The sequence below is a fragment of the Anolis carolinensis genome, chromosome 5 (assembly GCF_035594765.1).
Source record: "Anolis carolinensis isolate JA03-04 chromosome 5, rAnoCar3.1.pri, whole genome shotgun sequence".
NCBI lineage: Eukaryota > Metazoa > Chordata > Lepidosauria > Squamata > Dactyloidae > Anolis > Anolis carolinensis.
This window is the reverse complement of record NC_085845.1, coordinates 193,810,240-193,832,555: the sequence shown is the minus strand read 5'-3', so window position 1 is coordinate 193,832,555 and position 22,316 is coordinate 193,810,240. Positions and strand designations below refer to the sequence as shown.

The 22,316-nt window shown below is 42.5% G+C and overlaps 1 protein-coding gene across 2 annotated transcripts in view; it reads right to left on the bottom strand.

Moving 5' to 3' along the window:
• Window positions 1-19,793, bottom strand: part of st8sia1 (ST8 alpha-N-acetyl-neuraminide alpha-2,8-sialyltransferase 1) — a 156,168-nt gene extending 136,375 nt beyond the window's left edge. For both annotated transcript variants that reach the window (XM_062983217.1, XM_062983216.1), the window contains exon 1: window positions 19,285-19,793. In XM_062983217.1, coding sequence (XP_062839287.1) covers window positions 19,285-19,778 — 494 coding nt within the window. In that variant the 5' untranslated portion in view covers window positions 19,779-19,793. The remainder of the gene's footprint in view (window positions 1-19,284) is intronic.
• Between the last annotated feature and the right edge of the window lie 2,523 nt (window positions 19,794-22,316).

Sequence of the window (22,316 nt, the reverse complement as noted above, 5' to 3'; positions counted from 1 at the left end):
AATGACCCCGCCCACTGTCTCTCCCTTAACCCTTATCCAGAGAACACCAAACTCAGCTGACAACGTATCTGAACCAAACTTGGCACACAGACATAACATGGCCAACTGTCCAGACAGGCAGGGTTTGGGAGTGATTTCTCCAGGAATCTGGGAGTTGTAGTTCACCTGCATCCAGAGAGCACTGAACACAGTCAATGATGGATCTCTACCAAACTTTGCACACAGCACCAACACAGCCAATTGTTCATACTACTGGGGTTTGGGGGTGATTGACATTGACATCCAGGAGTTATAGTTCACTTGTATTCAGAGAACACTGAATCCAGCAGATGATGGCTCTGGACCAAATTTGGCACACAGATCCAAGATGGCCTACTGTGAATACTGGTGCAGTTTGGGGAGGATTGGCCCAAGATTTTTGGGAACTGTAGTTCACCCACATCCTTATGCATTTTCTGATGTGAGCATTCACAAAAAAACAACATGAAAGACTGAGTCTTTCTCTAAGAAATAGTGTAACATATGACCAAACTGATATTACCTAATATCCAAAAACAAAAAAATAACCCGGGCACGCGGGTTAGTATAATTAATTAGCTAGTATAATTAAATGTATATGTTAATTAATACTGACATCCAAGTATCTGCATGCAATACAATCAGCCCTCTAAATTCATTAAGGTTAGGGGCACAAGACCCTTCATGAAAGTAAAAAGCAAAAAGAAAGAAATTAGGGGGTTTTTTACCTTTGGAATTTATAGGTCTTCCAGAAGACTATTGTCAACTTCCCCTGAAAATTAAACACAGAATCCCATCAGAGGAACTAGAGAGCTGTGGAACATACCTGGAGGAAACTGGCCCTAGGATAACACTGGAGGACCTAGAGATTCTTAGAGAAAACATTATAATCAAATCCACGAAGAATCATATCCACCAAAATCGAAACCACATATGTGAAGAGGCAACTGTAATCTTTTTCTAAAACTAAATATATAAATTCAACCCCCAAAATAACCACTTCCTGGCAGGAATTCTCATCTTCCAACCATTTCTGCCCACCACAAACTCTTCCCACTGATGACACAGCACAGGGATATCATCTGCAGGGACAACCACGTGTTTAAAAGTCCAGATTCTCAGTAAAACCTCAGGGTAAAAGGCAAGATGCTTAAAGTCCAAAGAAAGGAATTGCAAATGAAATTGTCACAGATGTCATGTGCTGCGATCACAGTATTTACGAGGCGAGTACAATATTTTCAGTCCATGATGCAGACAGTCCTCTAAACTCTTGAGCCGCTTGCTTCATCTTCTATATGGCATGCATTCAGATATTTTAAGTTGCCTATCATGTTTCCTTTCAATCATCACTTCCTTTAGCGAATCATATCCAGCTACCTAAATCTCACAGGTCTTTAAATATTTTGTATCTACATCCCCACCAAATGACTTGTTCTAGTTAGTCAAAATCCTTTTTCAACTGGTTACTAGCATGTTTCTCTTATCAATCCCCAGTTTTATCCCAGTGGCCAATGTTGATGATATAATTGTTACTAACACCACGTTCTTCATCTCTGTCCACTTTGACTCTGTGCATAAATCCATAAGACTTTTATTAAAGTTCTTCTTATTCTAAATCCCTTAAAGATGTCACACGCCTCTTGGTATTTTGCTGCAATAGTGTAACGTGGTTTTGCTGTTGTTTTTTATGGGTCTTCAAGCCATTTCCGATCTATGGCGATCCTAAGCCAAACCTATTGCAGGGTTTTCTTGGCAAGATCTGAAAATGATTTCAAAATGATCTTCTCCTGACCAGTGATGGAATCAAAATGGCATTTTTCCCTATGAGAGCTATGTGAGGATTCTGGAAACACGGCAATAGAAAAGCATTCTATACACACACACACACACACACACACAAAATAGTTCGATTTAAGGCTGTTCCTATACAGCCGCTTTCAAATCCACCCTGAACCGTGAAAAAGAAGGGAAGGGTACACACAAAGGCTCTGCTCTCTGGGATTATGGATACTTTCTGGTCTACTTCTCCCGAAATGGCAATTAATTTGCTCAGTTCCCCATTGTCTGGACAAAGGCCTCTTTATTTCTGGCGTCTTCTCTCATAATACAGACATTATGCATCTGGCTCTTGTTTCACATGCCACCTTCCCACTAAAATTAAACCAAACGAGAAAGGGCCAGCATATAATTTCCTTTGGCTCTGGTTTGAACCATGTGTTTTCTTGCATAGTTTCTTAAGAAACTAGAAGGGGGGAGGGAGAGGACAAAGCTTAGTATTGTTATTTTAGAGCTACAATCCACAAATCTTCCAACCAGCATAGGCACTCTGCAAAAGGGCAATTTATTTGTTCAAACTTTTGATTTATTTCCAAAAATAACCCGCCTTTCCTCAATTATAGCTAAATCTGAATCCACACTGTCATATAATCCAGATTATCAAAGCAGATAATCCACAGCATGTGCTCTGAAATGGATTATATGAGTCTACACTGCCATACAATCCAGTTCAAAACCATACAGGATTTTTTAAAATAATACTTGACAAATATCTTCAGTGGCCAGAGGTTATGGATATCTTTAATATGGTTGCTTGTTGTAAGTTTTAAAATTGTTTTATTTTATATCTTCATTGGGTTTTAATTGGGATATGATGTTTTAATTGATTGTGTATTGCTGTTCAATATATTTGTATGAATTTTATATGTTGTACGCCGCTTTGAATCCCACCCATGGGAGAAAAGCAGGATAGAAATAATAATAATAATAATAATAATAATAATAATAATAATAATAATAATAATAATAATCTGGATTTTATATGGCAGGGTATAAAGAGCTGTAGACTGGATCCACGCTGCATTATATGACTCTAAGCTGACTATATAACTGCATTATATGGAGTTGTACATGAGGTCTATGAGTACTGGACTAAAGCTATTCAGGGAGCTTGTGACTAAACAAATTTTGATCTGGATGTTTTCCAAGCACTATACTAAAACATGAAGGATAATCAGCATTTTGAGTTCAGGCATGGAGAGAATGCCTTAACCATAGCTCTCCCTTTTGATAGAGGCGGTTGTCGTTGTGAATAGCAGCTTACAAAATCCTCTAGCCATGAAACCACATGATATGCTGGCTCAGGAATTTGGGAAGCTGTATTCCACTTTTCCCGACTTAAGATAAATATAGATCCCAAGAACCAGGCATTTATCTTGTGTTCACAGAGTGCAGTGATCCTGCTCTGAGAGTGTATATTTTAAAAATTCGCCTGCATCAGGTCATCTGAGGACATCCTGCCTTCATAGTGCCATCTAATTGAAAGGTATAGGCCGTTTGCAGCATCCACCCTCTGATTCAGATTCAGCCAGTTGGAGAACAGAAGCAAAGCCAGAAATAGGGAGAATATAGTACCAGCATCTCCAATCTCACGCTGCATTGCAGCTTTTTATCATTCGGGCACCAAACCAAAACAAATTAAGATGCCACTCAGGTTGAAGAGATTGGGAAAAAGGTTGGGGAATAGTGAGGCGAATAGTTAGACCTCAGCTGAACTTTTCCAGAGTTGGAAATACTCCTCTTAAAAAGTAATGCAAAGATTACTGCAGTTGAGACAGTGCACCCCACTGAATCACAAATTCAGTATTCACAGCTTCACCCACATTGCAAAAAATACCCCCCCTCCCTGGAAGTGTTTGTGGGCCTCTCTAAAGGTGCATCTACACTTGAGAATTAATGCAGTTTGGCATCACTTTAACTCCCATGGTTCAATGCTATGGAATCTTGGGAGTTGCAAGCTTCAGAACTATTTAGCAGAGAAGCCTAAATGCCTTATAAAACTACAACTCCTAGAATCCCATAGTACTGAACCATGGCAGTTGAAGTGATATCAAACAGCAAATTCTACAGTGTAGACACACACTAAGTTATTCTGGCCCAAGTATAGTTGAAAAAAAATGGGATTTGTTATTACAGTAGAGTCTCACTTATCCAACATAAACGGGCCGGCAGAACGTTGGATAAGCGAATATGTTGGATAATAAGGAGAGATTAAGAAAAAGACTATTAAACATCAAAATAGGTTATGATTTTGCAAATTAAGAACCAAGACATCATGTTATACAACAAATTTGACAGAAAAAGTAGTTCATTACACATTAATGCTATGTAGTAATTACTGTATTTATGAATTTAGCACCAAAATACCACAATGCATTGAAAACATTGACTACAAAAATGTGTTGGATAATCCAGAACATTGGATAAGTGAGTGTTGGATAAGTGAGACTCTACTGTATTCATAGTTTTCTTTTCAGTAAAACTAAAACTTAAAATACGTATTTTTTGGGATTCCAACTACCAGAACCTACCAGCTACTGTGGGCTGATTTTGGCAAGGATTCTAGAAGTTATACCATGCCTGGCTAGCACAGCGGGTTAAACCGCCAGCTATAGAAGATCCTGCTGACAGGAAAGTGGGCAGGTCGGGGTGAGCTCCCGCTGTCAGCCCAGCTTCTGCTCGCCTAGCAAAGGTAAAGGTTTCCCCTGACGTTAAGTCCAGTCATTTCCGACTCTGGGGGTTGGTGCTCATCTCCATTTCTAAGCCGAAGAGCCGGCGTTATCCGTAGACATCTCCAAGGTCATGTGGGCGGCATGACTGCATGGAGCGCTGTTACCTTCCCGCCAGAACGGTACCTATTGATCTACTCACATTTGCATTTTTTCGAACTGCTAGGTTGGCAGAAGCTGGGGCTAACAGCAGGCGCTCATTCAGTTCCCCGGATTCGAACCTGTGACCTTTTCGTCCGCAAGTTCAGCAGCTCAGCGCTTTAACACTCTTTGCCACCGGAGGCCCCCATCTGCTCACCTAGCAGTTTGAAAACAACAATGTAAGTAGATAAATAGGAACCGCTTTGGTGGGGTGGTAAAAGGTGCCCTGAAAAAACATGCCAGCAAAAATCCGACCAGGAAAGATGTCCATGAATGACAGGCTCCTCAGTGTGGATAATGAAACAACAGCACCTCCCCATGGCTAAGTCAAGCACAGCCGGATGCCGGAGATGAAAAGAGGGAAGCCTTGCCTCTGTTTGTATACTGTCTGTCTTTGTCAATTGTATAACGGCACTGAACGTTTGCCATATATGTATCTGTAATCTGCTCTGAGTCCCCTTGGGGAGATAGAGCAGAATATAAATAAAGTATATTGTGTTATTATTATATTCGAAAAGGCTATACTCCAAAAATGTAACTATTCCAAGCTGTCTTGGTTAATTATAGTTCTACAGATATCCAAGCTATAAGCATCATATAGAAGTTTTTATAGCCTGGATATCTCAAAAAAGGGTAATCACCAAAACCTTCATATTTTATATCATGTCTGTGTCTGTTCTTACACAAATGCAGTGTTGTTCTACTTCCTACTTCTTCTACCAACTGTGAGGACTTGCACTTATCTTTCCTTTCTCCTACAAGTATGAGAACTTATAATAATAATAATAATAATAATAATAATAATAATAATAATAATAATAATACACTTTATATTCCACTTTATCTCCCCGGAGGGACTCAGAGCGGATTACAGTTTACATATATAAGGCAAACAGTCAATGCCTTTTTACACAATGAACAGTGACATACAATATGCAGACAGACAGAGGTAAAGGCTTTCCCCTTTCCATCTCCGACATCTGAAGGTGATGTTCAACTGGCTATGAGAAGGTGTTCTTATTCCATGCCAAGGATCCTGTTGTCCATAGACTTTCTCCAATCTTTGCCGGCATGTCAGCAAGCGTTGCCTTTTTACCTCCTCACTGAGGTGGTACCTATTGATCTACTTGCATGACATACTTTCTAACTGCTAGGTAGGCAGAAGCTAGGGCTGACAGCTGGGAGCTCACTCCAACTCGTGGCTTCAAACTGCTAACCCTCCAATCAGCAGAATTCTTGAAGCTAGTGGTTTTAACCGCTGCACTACTATGGTCCCTTCCTTGGGTCCCAACACTATCACATCAAATGTGGGGACCTTTGGGATGTCCCTGTGGTTCCTACTGGAGACTTTATTCATCTTGTCAACCAAGTGGACATCACCGCAGAACACCACATCTAAATTCAACTTTTCCAATATATAGCATTCTTAGAAGCTCAAATGTATAATGTATAAATAAATACATGCATGCAGGTGAACTATAACTCCCCAAATCAAAGTCCATTCCCACTAACCCCTGCAGTGTGTTCAACTGGTTATGGGACTTCTCTGTGCCAAGTTTGGTCCCAGTCCATTGTTTGTGGGGGGTCACAGTATCAATGAAGACAAGAATTAAAACCCAAAGAGCAACACCTAGCATAAATCTAGGAAACCAAACCAAAGGTTTCAACGCGATTTCCTTTGAATGCGATTTCCTGCTACTCGGCAGGGGGTTGGACTGGATGGCCCATGAAGTCTCTTCCAACTCTACTATTCTATGATTCTATGAAAGACACAAAATAAACCAGCATTTTAAAAAAATGGTTTTTTTAGCTGAGTAAAGTTCCCCTGAACAAACCTCCTAAAGTTTCAGCCAAACATATGTAATCACACAGTTTCTTGGTTTGGCAAATCTCAAATACAACAGTATATTGGAAGGTAGGTGATCCAACCATTAAAGTATTAACCCCAAAGTTCTTCTTACCAGCTGCCAGACCACAAAAGATAAGGAATTCCCCTAATTTTATTCTTAAAACCTAAATACTTAGGCCAAGCCTTCTACAATCCAGATGGATAGGACTTCAAGTCCCATCATCTCCACCCAGAAATGGTAGCAGTCGTTGGGGATGATAAGAGCTGTAGTCAAACACTTTTTAAGGGCACCAAGTTTAAGATGTTTGCTTTAGATTGTTCCTTTACTAAGGAAAGTGTCCCAATGCCAAAATGATTCTTGAACCAAGGATGACCCAAAATGGATTTCATACTGCATGCACAGCTGCAGTATCGAGTTGCATAAATGTGTTTTGCTTCTTCCCTCTTTCCTAAGAATAACTAATTCTTTGATACCACTGGTTTCGTTCTGTTTGGGGTTTTTTTGCCAAATATACATATAGAGGGTTTTTTTTAATGGAAAACAAAGAACTGCTGTTGTTTAAAATGCTATAAAAAGTATACCTTGCAGTCCAAGATCATATTTTCTCAAAGTACATGTGGATGGAAAAGAACTACCTTTGGCAATGAAAGCTATTGTGAAAAACAGCATGAAACTTTCTTGCCACTGATGCATTTATTTGTAATCCTAAAAGTGATAAGTATATCTCTACATCAGTGGGACATCACCTAATTTGGAATTCATCCCTCTGACTTTTGAAAAATGCCTGCAAAGAAAAAAGAAACCTAACCCTGGTTGATTCATACAGAGGACAGGTCAAAAAATAGCGCCAACTGTCTTTCATCATCTGACCAAATTCAAAGTGATCATGTCTTAGTCTGTTAAACAAAACAAAACAAAAATCACCAACCAATACTTTGGGGCATCATTTGGAATTTGACTTGATCTCCTGAGCTCCATAGTTGTCTGCTGAACAATGGAAGAACAAAAAGGGCCTGATCCATGCGCCACTAAGGTCAATGACAAGGGGATGGCAGTGCCAGGCTATATGGACAGTAGACCATTTTAGATAAGAGTCATGCTGGAGGACCTAGAGATTCCTAGAGATAAGATTTGAAATCGAACCCACAAAAGTCAAAACCACAGATGTGACGGGACAACTGTACTTTGGAAGCTCCAACTTCGGAAGCAGCCAGACTATTGACAGGGACACATATTAGACACCACATTATACTCAATTTAAAACATAGTTTTGTTGGCTTCCAAGCTGTATCCATGATCAATTTAAAGTGCTGGGTTTGACCTACAAAGCCACAAACAGCTTAGGATCAAGGTATGAGCCTGCCTGAAAACTGAGGTCCACAGAGAAAGTCTGTTGCATGTTCCAGCACAGGTTAGGTTGGGATATACACATAACAGAACTTTCCTTGTAACTTTCTGTGGACCTCTTTGCCAAAGAAAGTTAATAACTGGCTGCATTTGTTACGAGTTTCTGGCAGGCAAGTAAGACAGAGAGGCTTCATGTGGTCTTTGGTCTATTAAATTTCCCTGACTATTTTAGCTGTCCAATTTAACATTATTTTTAGGTTTTAAAGGATTTTAAGCTATTTTTTTAAACATGTTTTGAGATACATGGTCTTTGATAAAGGTCTTTGATAAATGAAACTAAACACACAAGCAGTTGATTTCTGTAATGCTGGGTACTGAATAAGCTGTGAAATTGAGGGCATAGACGTCAAAGGAAGGTTTTGGAGGTAGTTAGACTCTGGTGGACAAACATAGGCTGCATCTACATTGCCATATAGTGCAGTTTGAAACAGTACTGTATGGTCAGCATAGACACAAATAATGCTTGAATATCAAGCAAAATATCCAATGGGAGCCCCGGTGGCGAAGTGTGTTAAAGCGCTGAGCTGCTGAACTTTTGGACCGAAAGGTCCCAGGTTCAAATCCCGGGAGCGGAATGAGCGCCCGCTGTTAGCCCCAGCTCCTGCCAACCTAGCAGTTCGAAAACATGCCAATGTGAGTAGATCAATAGGTACCGCTCCGGCGGGAAGGTAACGGCGCTCCATGCAGTCATGCCGGCCACATGACCTGGAGATGTCTACGGACAATGCCGGCTACTCAGCTTAGAAATGGAGATGAGCACCAACCCCCAGAGTCGGTCATGACTGGACTTAACATCAGGGGAAACCTTTACCTTTTATCAAGCAAAACGTGGGTGCTAGAAATAATATCATACAAAACCTGATAATACAAGCTGGGGATCACAACCAGAGACAGTGAAGACATCTGTCCTTGCACTTTGCTATTCTGCTGGTGAGTACGCATGCCCAGTGTGGGACACATCTCAACGTTAAAACAGTGGATGTGGCTCTTAATGAGACATGCTGCATTATCGCAGGATGCCTACGCCCTACACCACTGGGGAAAATATACTGTTTAGCCAGTATTGTGCCACCTGGCATATGTTGAGAAGTAGCAGACAGCAATGAAAGGACCAATATAATAATAATAATAATAATAATAATAATAATAATAATAATAATAATAATAATACTTTATTTCTATACAGCCCTGTCTCCCCAAGAGGACTCCAGGTGGTTTCCAACGTAAGCAAAACATTCAATTGCCAATAGAAGACAATTCAACAAGATAAACATCATAAAACAAAGTATACAATCCTGCTAAAATCATAAAAATTAAAATCCGGTTTTAGTCAATGCCATCAGATGGGTTTAAAGTACCAACGGCTATAATTTCAGAGTGGACATGGGCAACTATGAAAAGCTATGCAAAGACTGATGTGACAGAGTATCACAGGGCCGGGGAAGCGGATGAAGTGCAGAGCAGGGTCCTGGATGGCTACCAAGTGCGCGGGGCCTAGGGACTAATCATGCTCAAAAGCCTACTGAAACCACCAGGTTTTCAGGTCCCTGCAGAAAGAGGACAGTGTAGGCGCTTGCCTGAACTCTCTGGGGAGGGTGTTTCAAAGTTGGGGGGGGCCACCACCGAGAAGGCCCTCTCCCTCGTCCCAACCAACGTTGACGGTGACAGGAGCAAGAGGGCATCCCCAGTAGATCTTAGAGCCCACGCTGGATTATAAGGGGAGATGCGATCACAAAGATAGGCAGGGCCCAAGCTGTTTAGGACTTCATAGGTCATAACCTGCACCTTGAATTGGGACCGGCAGCTTATCGGCAGCCAGTAGAGCTGCTTCAATAGGGGCATTGACCAAGGCATTGATATCTCCGGCCCATCCTCTGTTTGGATATCAGCCAGCACAGCAATGCCTAAAATCAAGAAATAGCTTCCTAAGATCTACAGAGATACTTACAGGAACACCTCAGCAAGCGAGAGTCCAAAAGTGGCAGGCTAAAACTTGGAACCTCAACCAGTGGCTGGTACGGGATGAGAGACTCCCTTATGGGCACACAGAAGACTGGGCGACTTGGAAGACACTGAACAGACTGTGCTCTGGGACCACGAGATGCAGAGCCAATCTTAAGAAATGGAGTTACACATGCGAGTGTGGAGAAAAGCCAACCACAGAACCCTGACTACAATGCAGACTGAGCCCTGCCACATGCACAATGGAGGACCTTCTTAAAGGGACACCAGAAGCACTCCAAGTGGCCAGCTTCTGATCAAAGGACATTTAGTATAATGCCAAGTTTTTAACTTTGTGGTTTTTCTATACAGTACATTATAACTGTATTCTCAGTCTCGTTCTGACATGATAAATAAACTACATTGAACTACATTGTGTGGGTCTACATTGACCATATAATGCAGTTTCAGAAAAATTAACCTCCCACACTCAGATGAACAGAGGATAAATATCAAAGAAAACTTTTATCAACTATACACATAAATTCCAGTATCATCTCATTTCAGGCTACTGAATAATAAACAAGGAACTTGCTTTTTGCTGTGTGCAGGCTGACTGATCATTGAACTACATTACATTTAAACTTCGCATGATTTTAAAGAGCATTTTAATTTATTTAGTTGGGCTTTTTCTTTTACCCTAAGAGCTCCGAATCTCATCTGACCTTGGATGCTAAGCAGAGTGGGCCCTAGTTAGTACTTTGATGGGACACCACCAAGAAATTCCAGGTGCTGTAGGCTATATTGCAGAGTAAAGAATTGGCAAAACCACTTCTGAGGATCCCTTGCCTCAGAAAACCCTATGAAATGCATACGGTTGCCATAAATCGACAGGTGGCTTGAAGGCAAATACACAACCATTTCAATTTTAAAACATTTTATCTGCTGTGTTTTGCCCTGAGGGGCCTGCTGGGCTGAGAAGCAATACATTAATACAATAAATGAGTGAGTGAATGAATAAATGAATGAATAGGGATCTCTAACTAGGTCTTGGAAATAATCTTGCCTGAAACTTCAAAATGCTGCTGCCACTTACTGAATATCAAGCTAGATCTGACTAAATATAAGGCAACTTAAGTTCTTGTATATTCTGCGATGGTGGTTGTCTGTTTTGGTATGTTGTTGCCTTCAAGTCTTTTCCAATTTATGCTTATGTCACAAGGTTTGCTTGGCCGGATCGGTTTTGAAGAGGTTTGTTCTTACTTTCTTGTAAGCTTTACGAGAGTGTGACTTCCCAAGGTTACACAATGGACAAGGAATTCGACCCCTGGTTTCTCAGAGTCCAATTGATGACCGTGACCCCGGCTTTCAAATTGATTTGAACCCGCAGCGGAGAGTTCCGCAGATTCATCACCAAAAGGAACGGAGCGGGACCGCAGCAGACTATTATTAAAAGATCTTTTCTTCTTCACTTTCCCCTTCCCTGAACTATGTAACAAATCCCCCCAATAAAAGTAGCATTCATTTTTAACAGTAACACTCTCTACCTGGTTATTTTGTGTCTTTCCCTGACTCCTTCTTTTGCACGCAATCTCTCTCTCTCTCTCTCTCTCTCTAACCCGTCCGTCCCTTTAACTCTGGCTGAGGCTTCTCCGCCATAGATTAATACGGCGGACGATACAAATTGGCTCATATCTTTATCAAAATTACCCCTAGCACACTCTTCTTTTAGTCCTAACCCTTTCTAAGGCTCCTGACTCGAGGACCACCAACGGAACCAAAATCGGTCCAGTTCTCGGCACCTCATCAGCTGACTGTCAAACGGAACCGACTGCTCCTTTCAAGCCAGACTGCTCTCTTCCAGCCTTATCCCGGACTTTCCTCTCCCCGCGACCCGCGGGATGGTTTTAGGAGATCCCTGGTCCCTTTCTGTGAACTGGGGATGGGGGGATCGCTCTCCCGCTGGGGAGACATAGTTCTCCAAGGACCTTTACCCTCTCTACAGCTGCCAGGAGGATGCCTGGACGGGCGCCCTCCATGTTTCATTCATACCTTCATAATTTTATGAAGGAGAAGAACACTCTTCCCCAGACCTATCCCTGAACTTATGAAATCTTATACTTCCAAAGACTGCAACCCACATGTGCCTCTTCCCCATGCCATCTCTATGAATTCCTTCCACCACAGATGAACTCTTTTCCTCATGTATCCGTGAATTTTCATATTCTATGTACCTGGACACCCTCATGAATCACTGTTGTATGAATTTCTAATCGTTGGGCTAACTTCATGAATTGTGAGATCATGCTGCTAGAACTCCACTTCTATGAATTTCCATATTGGGTTCCCCAGATGTTGTGAACTTCGTTCTTATCAAATGTTTTCAATTGTTTATATCATTCATGATTCCCCTTTATGCAATGTAACCCACCTCTATGGATTCTCCCTTATTTCCTTGGAATCTATCTATCTGCCTATATGTATTTGTACTCTTTGGGATCCCCGGAAAATATGTATTTTTCCCAGCAGGGTTTATATTCCAACTTTATTTTATTTTTCATTTTATTTCACATAATTGTCAAATCATGAAATCAAATAGGAAATATTTTGAACTCAACATGAACCCCAGATCCTATGACCCAGGCTTCCCTTCCCAAAAACAAAAGGTTAATCCGCTGCCGCTTAACCCTATCAAATTCAAATTGCATGGACAATATAGGGCTTGAGTCACCAAATTCGGAGTATTGACCTAAAGGTGATTCGCCCTCAAGGCAAACATTGTCATATCTCCTCCAAAAGAAAATCCAGGACACCTCAGGAAGGCGCCCTGCTGAGCCCATCACCACCCATCCCTACTTCCACCTCTGACACCCCAAGGCATATCTGAAATCTGTATACGTGACAGGGACCCTTGATTGCTGTCATTAATCCCTTTAGAATTCGGCCGGGCAGGAATTAATCCGATCTTTCCTGCTCAGTCACTTCATTGTTTCAATAACTCCCGCCTTCTCCTCCCTGATTGGCTCGAGTGGGGACAAAAAGCAGCTCCCTATTGGGCCAGCAGAGCAAGGCGGGAAACGAAAGCCCGCCTCGTTCAACCCTCTAGCCTATCCGCGATCAGATGGGCGGGGGAGCGGGGCGGGAAATTCAAGGGGCTGTCAGACTGAAACATTGTATAAATATGGCTTTATTTTGGTTATATGGTACCCTAGTAGACTGAATGATCACTACTAGAGTCCTTTTCAGCTGAATCGCTCAATAAAGACTCCTTGGCGGATTTTCCTTCAACTTTGGCGGACCTTCTTCATTTCGGCTTCAGGTTGTATTGCGGCTCACATTTTCCTATTGGCTCCGCCAAGGTCCGTTCTCTCAGGACCGGATCGGCTCTCTCCTTAAGGGGCCCGATCCCCTAAAACGCGGTCGACAACACAATCCAATACTTAAACTACTATAAACACACTAGTGAGTACAGCCCAGCGAAGAATAACTAACAACACATGCACTGAAAACAGCAGAAGTCAAATAAACTCTTATTAATTCCAGAAGCAAAAATGTGGCCGGAGACACAGATAGACACCCACTCAATTGTGGAATGACTTGCCAAAGGAGATTTAACATCTGGATACAATTTGAGTTTAAAACAGCAACAACAACAACAACAACTTTATTTTTGTACCCCGCCTCCATCTCCCCGAAGGGACTCAGGGCGGCTAACAAGGGGCCAAGTCCCGGCAATTACAATAAAAAAAATACATACAAAGACATGCATCATCATCAGGTAAAAATGCTTACACAGTAACATTGTACCTTTAATAATATAGCTTTATGAGATTTACTCCTGAGTTGGTCTATGCATGAGTTTAGTAATTATAACAATGTGGCTTTTCTCTTAAAGAATTGTAAGAGTTGCATATATATATATACATTGTTTTCAACAAACAAAAAGGCCATGGAAAGCCTTGGAGACTTTCAGCAAAACTCTTTCTCTCTGGTCCAAGATGTTGTTTGTGTGTGTGTGTGTGTATGTCTACAAGTCACTTGTCAATTTATGGCAATCCCAAGAATTTATTTATTAATTATTTATTTACAGTATTTATATTCCGCCCTTCTCACCCCGAAGGGGACTCAGGGCGGATCACATTATATACATATAGGGCAAACATTCAATGTCCATAAACACATAGAACCGAGACAGAGACAGACAGACACAGAGGCAATTTAACCTTCTCCTGAGGGGACGTTCGATTCTGGCCACAGGGGGGAGCAGCTGCGTCATCATCCACTGTGATAGCACTTCCTCATTCCAACGTCGTAAATTAGTTAAATTTGCCTCCCTACTTTATAAGTGGTACCTTATTTCCTACTTGATAGCTGCAACTATCTTTCGGGTTGCTAGGTCAGCAACGAGCAGGGGGTATTTTTTATTTTTTAACTAACGGGTGCTCACCCCACCACGGGCTGGCCTCGAACTCATGACCTCATGGTCAGAGTGATTTATTGCAGCAGGCTGCTCACCAGCCTGCGCCACAGCCCGGCCCCATATGAATATGATTTTGCCAGTTCCTTTCTCGGAAATGTAGAAGTATTCATTGGCTGTCTCCAATTGAAATACCAACCAAGGACGGTCCTGTTTCACTTACAAGATCTTTAGGGAATTAAGGTGAAGAAGCTCAGGTGCAATGCCCCTTGTGGAACCTCCTAGTCCAGGTTTTTCAATTAGGAACTAGGAGGCAGAGGAGATAGAAATGCACAGATTTATTTTAAAACAAAGCTGTGGGTAACTGCTTGGAAAAGAAAGCAGCACACCAATGAAGTCTCTAACAAGGTTCTTATAGGTTTTTTATGGAGCCCCCTGTGGTGCAGTGGGTTAAACCCTTATGCCGGCAGGACTGATGACTTGAAGGTTGGGTTGCTGACCTTAAGGTTGCTGGTTTGAATCCAACCTGGGGAAAGTGCGGATGAGCTCCCTCTACCAGCTCCAGTTCCATGCAGAGACATGAGAGAAGCCTCTCACAAGGATGGTAAAAACATCCAGGTGTCTCCTGGGCAACGTCCTTGCAGACGGCCAATTCTCTCACACCGGAAGCGACTTGCTTCTCAAGTTTCTCCTGACATGAAAAAATAGGTTTTTACAAGTACAGTAGAGTCTTGCTTACCCAACATAAATAGGCCGGCAGAATGTTGGATAAGCGAATATGTTGGATAATAAGGAGAGATTAAGAAAACGCCTATTAAACATCAAAATAGGTTATGATTTTACAAATTAAGCACCAAAACATCATGTTATACAACAAATTTGACAGTAGTTCAATACACAGTAATGCTATATAGTAATTACTGTATTTACGAATTTAGCACCAAAATATCACGATGTATTGAAAACATTGACTACAAAAATGCGTTGGATAATCCAGAATGTTGGATGAGTGTTGGATACGTGAGACTCTACTGTATATTTAGCACCTTTAAACAACCTATCCTAGTTTTCATGCCCCTCCTTCTCTTTCATTCTTGTCTCTTTTCTCTTTTCATCCCGCACATGGGCACTTTGATCAGATGCTTATCAAAACAGTTCAGGAAAGCAAATGTCCCGGTTACAACCATTCAATATATCAATATACCATCTGGGTCTTTTTGAAGCTAATCGATCAATATCAAACCACATCAAAAATGCAATTTCTAATTCCTACATCTAAGCTTATTGTCTCCAAAGTTTATTGCTTTCTTCTGTGAGTTCCCTGAGCTACACAGACTTTTGCATCTCTAAAGAAGGTACAGTAGTCTCACTTATCCAACATAAACGGGCCAGCAGAATATGTTGGATAATAATGAGAGATTAAGAAAAAGCCTATTAAACATCAAAATAGGTTATGATTTTACAAATTAAGCACCAAAACATCATGTTCTACAACAAATTTGACAGAAAAAGTAGTTCATTACACATTAATGCTATGTAGTAATTACTGTATTTACGAATTTAGCACCAAAATATCACAATGCATTGAAAACATTGACTACAAAAATGCGTTGGATAATCCAGAACGTTGGATAAGTGAGACTCTACTGTAATGGCCTTTTTATGACTGGGTTTTGTTTCTTTGTGTTTCATCACCCTGTGTTTTCTCATAGCAGATTCTTCTAACACTAAGACCAAGGCAGATTTCCTTCTAACACTAAAGACTAAGGCTATTTATTTAATCAAACCATTTTTAATACTATCATTATGTATTAATCAAATACAAATCGGTTCCCTTGATTTGTCCCCTTCATGGGTCTCTCAATGTGTTACCCAAAACAAAAGATGAAGCAGGGAGAGAAATGGCTGGGAAGGAAAAGTATCCTATGCAAAACCAGGCTTGAAAAGACAAAGAAGACACACATAAACACACAGAGGCCACATGCAGTGGAGCAGAAACATGATCTGGTTGCAAGAAAAAGCATGGAGATGGATGAATAAGGTGTGTGCAGAGTATCAAATCGGCCCTTTGGTTGCTTCATGTTACGGTCTAGCTTTCTTTCTTGTGAGGACCATTCCAGTCCCTGTCTTGTGCATCTGTGATTTCATTTCATTGTCAGATCAAGTGTTTCTGTTTATATATCCTCCCTCCCGCCTTCCTTCTCTGATTTGCTGTATAATGTCCTGGTCCTCGGCTGCGGACAATAACACTAGACTCCCTGGCTTTGTCTTTGGCACTCATGGAGGAAGTCTGAATATCGAGAAGCTGCTCATCTTTGATGTTTTGTGTGACTTTGCACTGCAATGTTGTCCGGAACTGCTGTGTGTGACTCATTGTGTTGTGTGGAAGTGTGAATCCTAGTGTGTTGCCCTTGGGTTTCCCCCAACCCCCAATAGCGCAGCCCGAGGATGGAGGAAACAGAAATGAATCCAGGATCCAGAAGTGCAGGAGAAGAAGGGGGAGAAGCCAGAGAAAAGGGGAGAGAATTAGGAGGAAAGAGCAAAAGAGAAAAAGGAGAAAGGGGGAAAGAGGAGAAAGAGGTGGGAAGAAGAAAGGGAGAAATGGGTGGAAAGGAATAAAAGAAATTGGGAGGGAGAAGAAATGGGGAGAGAAGGAGAAATGGGAGACATGGAAAGAAAGAGAAATGGATTGCTGTGAGTTTTCTAGGCTGTATGGCCATGTTCCAAAAGCATTCTCTCCTGGCATTTTGCCCACATCTATGGAAGGCATCCTCGGAGGTTGTGAGGTCTGCTGGAAAACTAGGCAAGCGAGGTTTATATATCTGTGGAAGGTCCTGGGTGGAAGAAAGAACTCTTGTCTGTTGGAGGCAAGTGTGAACGTTGCAGTTGATCACCTTGATTAGCACTGAATGGCCTTGCAGATTTAAAATCGGGCTGTTTCCTGCCTGGGGGATCCCTTGTTGGGAGGTGTTAGTGAAAGCCCGCCTGGGGAAATCCTTTGACTAACTGCCCCTGAATGTTAACTATCTGGAATTCCACTGTTTTCTGAGCATTGTTCTTTATTTACTGTCCTGATTTTAGACTTTTTAAAAAAACTCGTAGCCAGGTTTTGTTCATTTTCATGTTTTCCTCCTTTTTGTTGAAATTGTCCACATGCTTGTGGATTTCAATGGCTTCTCTGTGTAGCCGGACATGGTGATTGTTAGAGTGGTCCAGCATCTCTGTGTTCTCAAACAATATCCTGTGTCCAGGTTGGTTCATCAAGCAAGCACACTGCTATGGCTTGAAGCAGCCAGGCTATTCAATGGTAATCAAGCTGGCCAACTGCACCATTCACACTCGCCTCCAACAGACAAGAGTTCTTTCTTTCTTCCCACCTTGGACATCCTTCCACAGATATATAATAAACCCCACTTGCCTAGTTTTCAACAGACCTCACAACCTCTGAGGATGCCTGCTATAGATGTGAGCGAAATGTCAGGAGAGACAGGGTTGCTGTATGTTTTCTGGGCTGTATGGCCATGTTCTGGAAGCATTCTCTCCTGACATTTCGCCCACATCTATGGCAGGCATCCTCAGAGGTTGTGAGGTCTGTTGGAAACTGGGCTAGTGAGGTTAATTATATATCTGTGGAAGGATGTCCAAGGTGGGAAGAAAGAAAGAACTCTTGTCTGTTGGAGGCGAGTGTCAGGAGAGAATTGCTTCTGGAATATAGCCAGACAGCCTGGAAAACTCACAGCAACCCAGTGATTCTGGCCATGAAAGCCTTCGATAACACATTCCACAGATATATAATAAATCCCACTTGCCTAGTTTCCAACAGACCTCACAACCTCTGAAGATGCCTCCAATGGATGTGGGCAAAACTCAGGAGAGGACTGCTTCTGGAACATGGCCAGACAGCCTGGAAAACTCACAGCAACCAAATGATTCCGGCCATGAAAGCCTTGGATAACACATCCCACAGATATATAATAAATCCCACTTTCCTAGTTTCTAATAGACCTCACAACCTCAGAGGATGCCTCCCATAGATGTGGGAGAAACGTGAGGAGAGAATTGCCTCTGGAACATAGCCAGACAGCCCAGAAGACTCACAGCAATGGGAAGAAAGAAGAAGAAAGGGGGAGGGAGAGAAGAAAGAAAGAAAGAAAGAAAGAAAGAAAGAAAGAAAGAAAGAAAGAAAGAAAGAAAGAAAGAAAGAAAGAAAGAAAGGGTTGTTGTATGTCTCTCGGGCTGTGTGGCCATGCTCCAGAAGTATTCTCTCCTGACGTTTCGCCCACATCTATGGCAGGCATCCTCAGAGGCTGTGAGGCATGGGAAGGAAGGAAGGAAGGAAGGAAGGAAGGAAGGAAGGAAGGAAGGAAGGAAGGAAGGAAGGAAGGAAGGAAGAAAAAAAGGAAGGAAGGAAGGAAGGAAGGAAGGAAGGGAGGGAGGAAGGAAGGAAGGAAGGGAGGGCGGGAGGGAGGGAGGGAGGGAGGAAAGAAAGAAAAAAGGAAGGAAGGGAGGGAGGAAGGAAGGAAGAAAAAAGGAAGGAAGGAAGGAAGGAAAGAAAGAAAAAAGGAAGGAAGGGAGGGAGGGAGGTAGGGAGGAAGAAAGAAAGAAAAAAGGAAGGAAGGAACAAAGGAAGGAAGGAAGGAAGGAAGGAAGGAAGGAAGGAAGGAAGGAAGGAAGGAAGGAAGGAAGGAAGAAAAAAGGAAGGGAGGGAGGGAGGGAGGAAGAAAGAAAGAAAAAAGGAAGGAAGGAAGGAAGAAAGAAAGAAAAAAGGAAGGAAGAAAGGAAGAAAGGAAGGAAGGAAGAAAAAAGGAAGGAAGAAGGAAAGAAAAAAGGAAGGAAGAAAAGGGGGAGGCAAGCAGGGGTGGAAGGAGAAGTAGGAAAGTCGGGAGAGGAGAGGATGGCGAGGACGGAGAGGAGGGTGGGGGCGCGGGGCGGGTGGGCGGCTGACCTGAAGGCGTGGGCGGCGTGGGGGTCCCTCCGCCAGGCTCGGCCCTTCTGCTGGAGCCTCACGCCGCGCACGATCTCCTTCTCGCCGGGCAGGCGGTAGACGGGGAAGACGTAGAGCCAGCAGAGGACAAAGAAGAAGCCCAAGGCGCCGGCGCCCACCGGCAAGCGGGTGCGGGGGCCTCTGCAGAGGAAGAAGCCGCAGCCCGACGAGGCCGCCGAGCCCGCCGCCGCCATCCGCCGCCTCCGGCCCCCCGCCGAGGAGAAGGACGGAGAGGAGCCCGGCGGGGAAGGAGGGCAGCCGGGAGAGGAAGGGGGCAGCAGCCTCATCCCCCTTTCCGCCTCCTCCGACAGCACTGGCCCGGGCCCCCCATCCAAGCGCGTCTCCCTCCGCGCCTCCGCGCTCCCTTGAAAACGGCGCCGGCGAGGAAGAGGAGGAGGAGGAGGAAGCAGGAGAGGAGCAGGAGGAGGAGCCGCTGGGTCGGGGACCCCCAGCATTCGCCCCGGATCTCCCCCTCCCTCCCTCCCAAAGCCAAGCAGGAGGAGGGAAGGAGGCAGGGCTTCCCCACATCCACGAGTTCTGCGCCCACGGATCCCAACATCTAGGGCTTGGAAAGCGGCTCCCCCAAAAGTCCCCCAAAGCAAGATACCATTATAGCAGGGCATTGTATACATCTATTATTATTATTATTAGAGTTAGCATTATTGATGATGTTAATGCACCCACAGATCCCAACATCCAGGGCTTGGAAAGAGGCTCCCACAAAAGTCCCTCAAAGCAAGAAGACACCATTATAGCTAGGCATTGTATATATCTATTATTATTAGGGTTAGCATTATTGATGATGTAAATGCACCCACAGATCCCAACATCCAAGGCTTGGAAAGCGACTCCCACAAAAGTCCCCCAAAGCAAGACATCATTATAGCAGGACATTGTATACATCTATTAGTATTATTATTATTAGAGTTAGCATTACTGATGATGTAAATGCACCCACAGATCCCAACATCCAGGGCTTGGAAAGAGGCTCCCACAAAAGTCCCTCAAAGCAAGAAGACACCATTATAGCTAGACATTGTATATATCTATTATTATTATTATTAGAGTTAGCATTATTGATGATGTAAATGCACCCACAGATCCCAACATCTAGGGCTCGGAAAGAGGCTCCCCCAAAAGTGCCCCAAAGCAAGACACCATTACAGCAGGACCTTGTATACATCTATTACAATGATGAGCAAGCTTTTGCGCTTGATGTGTCAAAATTCACCAAAAAACCTAGCATGACTTGGGTGATGTGTCACTTTGAGAGAGAAAACCATAATTTTGCAATGTGTATAGTTTAAATAACAAAAATGTATAATTGTAATATATAACTGCATTTAATAAATCAAAAACTATTTACTACCCTTATTTCTATGTACAACGATCTATGGTACCTCTTGCAGTTTCCACACTGATTTCTCTCTATTCTAGTTGGGGAAAACAGGTAGACTCCTCCTAAGGTCCCCCAAAGCAAGACATCATTACAGCAGGACGTTGCATATTATCTATTATTGTTTGTGTTACTATTATTGATGATGACATCCATATCTTGGAAATAGACACCCCCAAAAGTCCCCCAAAGCAAGAAGACACCATTATAGCAAGACATTGTATACATCTATTATTATTAGAGTTAGCATTATTGATGATGTAAATGCACCCACAGATCCCAACATCCAGGGTTTGGAAAGAGGCACACACAAAAGTCCCCCAAAGCAAGACACCATTACAGCTGGACGTTATGTATTATCTATGATTATTTGCGTTAATATTATTATTGATGACATCCAGGGCTCGGAAATAGGCTCCTCCAAAGTCTCCCAGAGCAATACACCATTACAGCAGGACGTTGTATATTATCTATTATTATTTGTGTTAGTATTATTGATGATGACATCCAGGGCTTGGAAATAGGCTCTTCCGAAAGCCCTCCAAAGAAAGACACCATTATAGAAGGACGTTGCATACATAATAATTATTGACACAAAGACATAGCATGACACAGCAAATGAGATAGATATATATGCTGGATCCCAGAAAGGTGGCCTTTTGCAGTTGACAAATTGTAATTTTGTCAATGTTGATTGTTTCCAAATGCCGGCTGAGACCTTTTGGCACGGCACCCAGTGTAATTAGTGTTAGTATTATTGATGATGATGTATAATTGGCAAATGAATGGCTATTAATAAAATGCTATTAATAATAATAAGTACCAATAATAAGAATTATTAATAAGTACTAATAATAAGTACCAATAATAATGGGTCCCCCGGTGGTGCAACAGATTAAACCGCTGAGCTGTGAACTTGCTGCCTAGAAGGTTGGCGGTTCAAATTCAGAGAGCGGATTGAGCTCCCGCTATTAGCCCCAGCTTCTGCCAACCTAGTAGTTCAAAAACTGTCAGGACCCTGGCTGCAGAGCACCAATAACCTTACACAGAGGCCAGTCTCTATGTAATATCTTTATTTAAGAAATATATAAAATCAATAAAAACAAGTGAAGAATATAGTTCAGAAGCAGACCTTTCAGATGAGGTCAAATATAGTCCAGAAATGTATTGTCCAATATAAGATATTAGAGTTCAAAGTTTTAATCCACTTGACCGAAACACACACTTTGCCAAGCAATAGTGTGGGGAAATAACAGAGTCTTTAAAGTCCAATGAAGCTTGACAACAAGGCTGGAAATAAACTTGATTCTTGGCTAGATCCGTGACTGAAGACGAGGCAAACATGAAGCATGAAACAGAGTCCGTGGTAAAACCGTGAGACAGGGCAAGGCTTGAAGCTTGATCCGGGAAGCAAGGAACTGGGATTACGAAGTCCACACACGATCTCTCTCCTCAAGCTGATCAATTGACTCCGCAAAGAATCCCTTGCGCCAAACACCTATATTGGGTCTCGTTTTCCCGCCAACAGAACTCTTTCCCTAGAGAACGAGAAGCGAAACCCAACTCTGTCCAGATGCATGACTCCTTAGAATTTCCC